Source organism: Poecilia reticulata, linkage group LG7, assembly GCF_000633615.1.
Source record: "Poecilia reticulata strain Guanapo linkage group LG7, Guppy_female_1.0+MT, whole genome shotgun sequence".
Lineage (NCBI taxonomy): Eukaryota > Metazoa > Chordata > Actinopteri > Cyprinodontiformes > Poeciliidae > Poecilia > Poecilia reticulata.
In genome coordinates this window covers 18,220,308-18,227,369 of record NC_024337.1, presented here as the reverse complement: position 1 = coordinate 18,227,369, position 7,062 = coordinate 18,220,308, and the positions used below count along the sequence as shown (strand labels likewise).

The following is a 7,062-nucleotide window of genomic DNA, read 5'->3' as shown; positions in this document are numbered from 1 at the left end:
AACCCTCAGATACACAGAAACACTGAAGGAATGCTTCACTTAATTACTGAAAAACTTTAAAAGTTATTAAACAAAACGTTCTGATGCTTTCAAAAAACATAGAACTATCAATCAGGGTTCTGAATTCCCCTAAACTCATTCAAATCTTCAATAAAAAATAATTAGATTTTGCTGAGGAAATTTGTTTATTTCTTCATCTGTGACCAATTAATTGGGACGTCGACAATTGAGCAACAGAGTGTTTGTATCATTCCAGTGATTTATCATGTGCAAGATTAGAAAAGGACGTTTCAGTTCAATGTCCGACAATAAAGACGAAAAGTTGAACAGATATATTTTTAATTCTTATATATAATAAATTTCTATGTACATTTTATTCTTCTTTTGTAACGAAACAAAATGAAAGAGAAAGCTTTGATTGCAAACAGTGTTTCATACTTAAAGGGAGAGACAAAATGAAAAAGTGCTCATAAAACTAGAGTGTTATTTCCCTGTTGTAGATGTTCATTAAGTAGATGTGACAGGGGTTTGCTGTTGTTTTGCAAGGGGATTGGTTATTCTGTTGGCCAGGATTCCCCTTGAAGTCACTTTAAACTCATGTGAAATGATGAGAATCACAAACAAACAGAAAATTGGCAACATAAACAGCTCTGACATAAGAAAGAACGATCCACCACGTAATGCGAGGCGCCGGCTTCTCTCACCGGCTTTGCCAGGGGTGGGCAATCCTGGTCCTGGAGGGCCGGTGTCCTGCAACTCTTAGATGTCTCCCTGGTCCAACACACTTGAATCCAATAGCTGAATCACCTCCTCAGTGCAGTCAGGTTCTCCAGAGTCCTGCTAACGACCTCATTATTTGACTCAGGTGTGTTGAAGTTGAGACACATCTAAAAGTTCCTGGAGCTGCCCACCCCTAAGCTAACTGCTTTGGCAGTTCAATAGTTGTGCTCACATTTCTGCTGATGTCGCTGTGCTTTAATCAAAGTGTTAGAAATGTCCAGGTTCAGTCGCCTCACATGATGGGAACAACAACGCAGAGGATGTAAAACGTCCACACACTCCTGGTGAAATGAAAGGTTTTCGTGACGTGAAAATGTGACAATTTGATCAATTATTTCAGAACTTTTTCCACCTTTAGTGTTTTTTTTTTTTTTTTACAGTTTCCTGTTTGGACACTGTTGTGTTTTTCATTATGTTTTGCATTTTGTGTGAGTTTGTTTGTCCACAGGATTTTTGGAGCTTTAATTCAGGTTGTTGCTAGACCGCATCAACCTTTTGTCATGTAAAAAAAAAAAACATTACAAGTGTTATTTATTTTCTCCAACTACTGATTTATGTTTACGTAAACATAAAGCTGTTATTTTTTGGTACTTTTCTTCTGAAAAAGTACCTCTGTACAGTGACATTGTTAAGGTCTTTTGTTCTCTCATTAAGCTTCTGCTTTAGCTGAATAATGTGAGGGAAATCCTTCTGGCACAGCTGAAATTGATTTGACGTTCATGAAATTCTCTATAATTCATGTCAGATATGAACTCATTAATCATTCAATGTTGTGGAAACTTATGCAACCGGGTTATTGCTGCATTTATGTTTAGTATATTTTACCTTCTGACAGATTTATTTGTTCTCCAGGTGAATAATAGAGAAAATATTTTTACATTAAAGGTGGGAAAGGTTGTAAAAATGGTTTATTTAGAACCTTTTGCAGTTACGGGGTGTGCAGACTTTTGACATCTGTTGCATGTTTGACAGCGAACGGCTGAGAAAGTGGAAAGTGGCCTCTGATTCACAAAGGGTGATGTCTGATTGTCTGTCAGGAAGCTTAGAGGAGACAAACTGCGACAACATCATCAACGCAACATGACCACATAAATAACATCACAAAATCTTCCAGTGTACGGATTCATCCTTTAGAACAAGAGGGAACCTCCTTCCCTCCAGCTTAGTTAATACTTCAAACAAAACGAATTCATAAAATTTCTTTAAAGCAGTTCAGACATGCAGGACGCAGCCTTGGTCAAACTGGCAGCCGGTTGTTGGGTCCACAGATCACGGTTAGTGTTGGCAAGTCGGAGCTCAGGCAAGCTGCTGGCGACGAAGCCCCAGAAACGGCGGAGACACAAACAGACGTGGGTCCGGAGTTTTGGGTCTGGGTCTGGGGATTGAGATCCAGGTCCAGCAAAGGTAAAGGTCTCGCTGAACAGACGACGTCCGAGGTTTTACCCCAGATTGACTGCATGGCAGCTTCGAAGAATCACCACACCGAACAGAACTAACGTTTTACAAACTGTACATGTCTGTAGAAAAAGGGGCGTGGGGGGCAGGAGGGGTTCAGGTGGAGCACCTGTGCTTATAGCGAGAGGAATCCTTCCTTTGTGCTAACGCAGCCCGTTCCTGTCTGCAGACATCAGGTAGCTGAGGGGCCACGGAGGGGCCCGGGTGGTATCTACATTCTGAACGTAAAGCTGCAGCACGTAACTTTTATTAAAAAATAAATCTGTTCTTTATACATTTACTAAAACTGTCACCATGTTGTGACAGGCTAATATGAGACCTCTACCTCCTGCTAGTGTTGCTATTGCTGTGTAAAGAAATGCACCACTCCCAAAAACAACCAATCAGAGCCAGGAGGAAGGTCTAAGTGTTGTCAATCAGGCTCGGCCATGTGCTGCTCAAAAAACTTACTGTTAAAGGAAAACTGTTAATCCACTATCAAAAGTGGACATGCTAACTAGCCTTAGTATTCTGTAAAAGTCCATTAAAAGTTGTGTAATGTTTTTCATTATCACATATTTTATAAAAAAATTTCATTAATGCTTTACAGGTGTTTTTATTTTTTCAATATGATTGTATTTAATAAATTTATGATCGTCTGATGGGGGATTGTATTCTTGGATTATATTTTTCTCTATAATATTTAGGTGGTGACTTTATATAAGCTTATAGGGTTTTTGCCTCTTCCTGCACTGATTCCAGTTTTCTGGTTAAAATCTTTAAAAAAAACTTGACCTGTTGATTCTAATTTTGGCCAAAACAAATTTTTTTTTGTCTGAAATGTTAATAAATTTAGCAAGAAAGCCAGTGAGTTGGTAACAGTAGAGTCAGTATTGGTTTCTGCAAACGTGCAGACAGCGGTTCATTTCCAGACGGCGTCACATTCAGCCGATCCCAACATGAAGGAAATCTGGGTCGATTTGTTGGTGCATTTAATTTTTTATCTGTATATTGATTTTGCTAATTAAACTAAATATTCATGGCTGGGCAAGGAGGACAGTGTGAGAAGTGGGTACATGAGCTGATGGGCAGCGCTAAGTCCCTCCTCCTGGCTCTGATTGGTTGTTTCTGACTGAACTCTGCATTTTTGCAGATAGATCTGGGAAAAGATAGAGGAAGCTGAACATTTCACATTTTATCCGTCTCATTCTGTACCGTCACGACACACTGACAGTTTTAAGGAATAAAATACCGACGAACGTCTTTTATAAAAGTTACACACCGCAGCTTTAAGGGCGCTCAATCGACTGAGGAGAAAAAAGAAAAACACGCAAGTGAGTTCAGGGAGGATTGTTTTGTGCTCACTGTGTTTTTGTTTTGTTTATGAAGGCACTGTCCTGTCACATGATGTCCACAAAGAACTCACAGGGGTTGCCCATGGCGTGCTGGAACGACTGGCGGCTGGCCGTGAGCTCCGGGGGGACGGACGCCAGCTCCCTCCCCGGCGGCGCTCCGGGTGGCGTGCTGCTGCTCACCGAGGGCTTGGGGGCGAGTCGAGCTAGGCAGTAAGGGGGAGGCAAGCCTGGGGGGCCGTAGGAGGAGGCATGGCTCCGCTCGCTCTGCGYGCAGGAGCCCGGCCCCGGCTGGGTGAAGGGGGTGTGGCTGTAGCCGAAGGAGGGGTGGTTGCTCTGGGACAGCGAGTGGCTCCTGTGCGAGTGGCTGTGGCTCAGGCTCGACCTGGCGTGGCTATGGTGGCTCATCTGGCTGGCGGAGCGGTCGCCCCGCCTCGCTCCGCGGACGCCCGGCTCTGACTCGCAGCACGTCGTCCTCTGAGCCTTCTCCTGCGGGGAGCGTCTGTCTTTGCCTGCGCTGGGGTTCGATCCACTGCTTCGACTTCCTGTTGACAAAAAAAAAAAGAGAGGAAGAAGAAGAAAAAAAAAAAGATGTTTCAAGCGGGCCTTTTGCAACATTTGCAGAAAACGGCCCAAAACACACTGAGTGGCAGCTGCACCAGATCAGGTGGAGCTGACTCAGAACCAGAAACTCATTGCGGGAAAATAGTAAAAGGTCACACATTAAACAACAGCTTAGAGGAGATTTTGTCAGCTGAAACTGTAAACCGGATAATGTACGTTAAAGCTTATTGTTTAAGATGTGACATATTTTTAAGGCTATCTAGGAAAGAGTCACCAGTCAAGAGCAAACATGATTAAGTCAAAGGTTTGAGCTTAAAGATCCACCACAACTAAATCATCCTGCAGCTGCTGTTTCTAAAGACACTGAAACATTCACAGTGAAAGCAGCGCTTTGAAAAAACATTCACACCACTTGAATTTTTATTTCTTTAACAAATTGTTACATTGCAACCAGAAAACTCTATTTTATGAGAAGAAATAAAATAGTTTTGGAATTTCACTTGAAATCAAAGTCAAACGTTTTCTTTGGGCTCAAAGCCATGGACTATAAATCTAATTCTGAAAAAGCAAATGGTTTTAAAATAAATAAATAAAAAAAAGACATAAAAAATATTACTGGTTGTTTTGGACTCATCTTTTGTGGATATTTAGTGGAATTATTCCATCAAAAATCATAATCATATTACATTAGTATCACATTTTTACTACAAAAGACCCATTTGAGGCACATGAAATGGAAAATTAATGTTTTGGCCAACAAGTAGACGCTACATGCACATCTCCATCAACACACCATCCCCACAGTGAAACTCGGTTGTGGCAGCATAATGCTGTGGGGGCGGAAAGAGGGATGGGGATCAGATTATATGGGCAGATGGATTCAGGGTAAAAACATGTTACAGGGTGAAAAACACACATGAGACAACCCAAAACACACAGAAAAGCTACAAAAGACTTATGTAATCTAAGCATTTTTATGTGTTTGAATGGTCTAGTCAAAGTCTCTACCCCACAATTCAATAACAAATCTGCAGCCAGTTTCAGAAAAAAAAAAAGTCTCCATGAAGCTGGTAGAGACATTCAGATGTAAATACGTCTAAAAACCTGAAACCAGTCATCCACCACAGTGCTCTACTATGTTGATTCATAAGATAAAATCTCAATAAATACGATATTTGTGGTTGTAATGCATCATGAAGTGGGTCAAGTGGCTTGAACATGTCTGCAAGGCACTGCACATACACACCAGTGACACACCAGCATCAGAAAAAGCACAACTAGTTTCAGTAACTTACTATGTAGATCATCAAATCCACCTCAAAAAAGGCGGTTTTAGCGCAGCTGTGCTGCTTACACTGATGGAGGTGTACCACACGTTGCAAAAACAACATTTCAACTTCTGCAATGAGCCCAACAGTACTGGGTAAAGTGGTGCATGATTGTCCCCTAGCAGCACAAGCCTCAAGATTGATCATCCTGCATCATGCACCTCCCAGCGCACAGAACAAACGCATGCCCAACGGTGCAGAGAGGGAGGAATCGGCTGTCAGGAGAGTCACACAAAGGATACACAGGAACAGAAAAAATCACGGAGCTGGCAAAGGATGGGGGGAGAAGGGAAGAAGGAGAAAACCTTAAAGCTGCGGTATGATAGGTGGAGAATGCTGAGTGTGGGAGAAAAAGATGAGAGGACGGAGGGATGGTGAGTGAGAAGAGCAGCAGAGGAGGAAGATGAGGAGGAGGAAGAGGAGGAGGAGAGGGGGTTAGCAGGCTTACCGGTTCCCCCAGTGTCCTGGGACTACCTCCTCCTTCAGTCTACCGTAGCCCAGCAGAAACAGAGGGAACAACAGGATTACACACACCTCACCGGCCCGACGTCCCCATCCTAAACCTGCTCCACTGCCTTTCAACTAACTGCTTCCTGCTGCTTTCCTGTCCCTGCCTTATAATCCAATGAGAACAAACACATGCATATGACTAAACAAATTATGTTCTAGCATAAATACAATGCAAAAAACCCCACAAAATATTACCAAGTAGTTTTGGTCTGGTTTCTAGTGCAAATATCTTAGTACACTTTAAATAAGACAAAACTAACATGAGTAACTTTTAAGCAAAATATAGGAGCTTATTTTCAGTCAATAATTCCTTAATATTGATGAAAAAGTATTAGCTCTACTGGCAGATTATTTCATTTATATAAGGAAATTATAGCTTGTTAGTGAAATGAAATAATTTGTCACTTTCCCAATAAATCGGTATTACTGATTTAAAAACAAGCTTTTATATCTTGCCTAAAAGATAATTGTGAGTCAAATTTGTCTTATTTCAAATGTACAAAGATATTTGCTCTAGAAACTAGACTGAAATTATTTGGTAGGTTTATTGTGCTTTTGCAGCGTAGCGGCAATCCCTCCTTTCTCTTACGTTTGTTTTCTCCATTCTTGCAGAGACGGGTGAAAAGAATGGCTGAAAGCAAGATATGGCCATGCTTAGATGAATCACTCACAATGATGAAAAACAAACCCATAGCTAGATGAATTGATCAGTTTAACATTCCCACTCCATSCCCCCCGAAATCCCTCGGGCTCTCTTCGCTCTTTCAATGCAAAAGAAAAAAAAAGAAAAGAAATCATGCATCACCAGCACATTTAGACAAAAGATCATCTGAGAACTCATGGCGAAACAGATGGGATTTGCTTGTGATTCGGGATCACCCGGCTGATCAGATGTCTTTTAGCGTTTTGTACACACCCAGTACTGCAGAGCTGTCCGCTGCGTGACTCAACGCGCTCATGACTGACCTTGACGACAACAAGACGCGTTTTAGAAAACACAGACTGAACGATGGAGAAGGCAATCAGCAAGGGCCAGCGCGGCTAGCGTTAAGCATGAGTCACACGCTTGCTAACACGGACGTCATGTGACACAG

At 41.9% G+C, this 7,062-nt stretch overlaps 1 protein-coding gene across 1 annotated transcript in view; it reads right to left on the bottom strand.

The window, feature by feature from the left end:
* Positions 1-1,140: 1,140 nt before the first annotated feature.
* The window catches only part of LOC103467690 (segment polarity protein dishevelled homolog DVL-1), a 34,223-nt gene continuing 28,301 nt past the window's right edge, over positions 1,141-7,062 (bottom strand). The window contains exon 14 of the mRNA XM_017305651.1: positions 1,141-4,111. Within this exon, the coding sequence (XP_017161140.1) occupies positions 3,615-4,111 (497 nt within the window). The 3' untranslated portion in view covers positions 1,141-3,614. The remainder of the gene's footprint in view (positions 4,112-7,062) is intronic.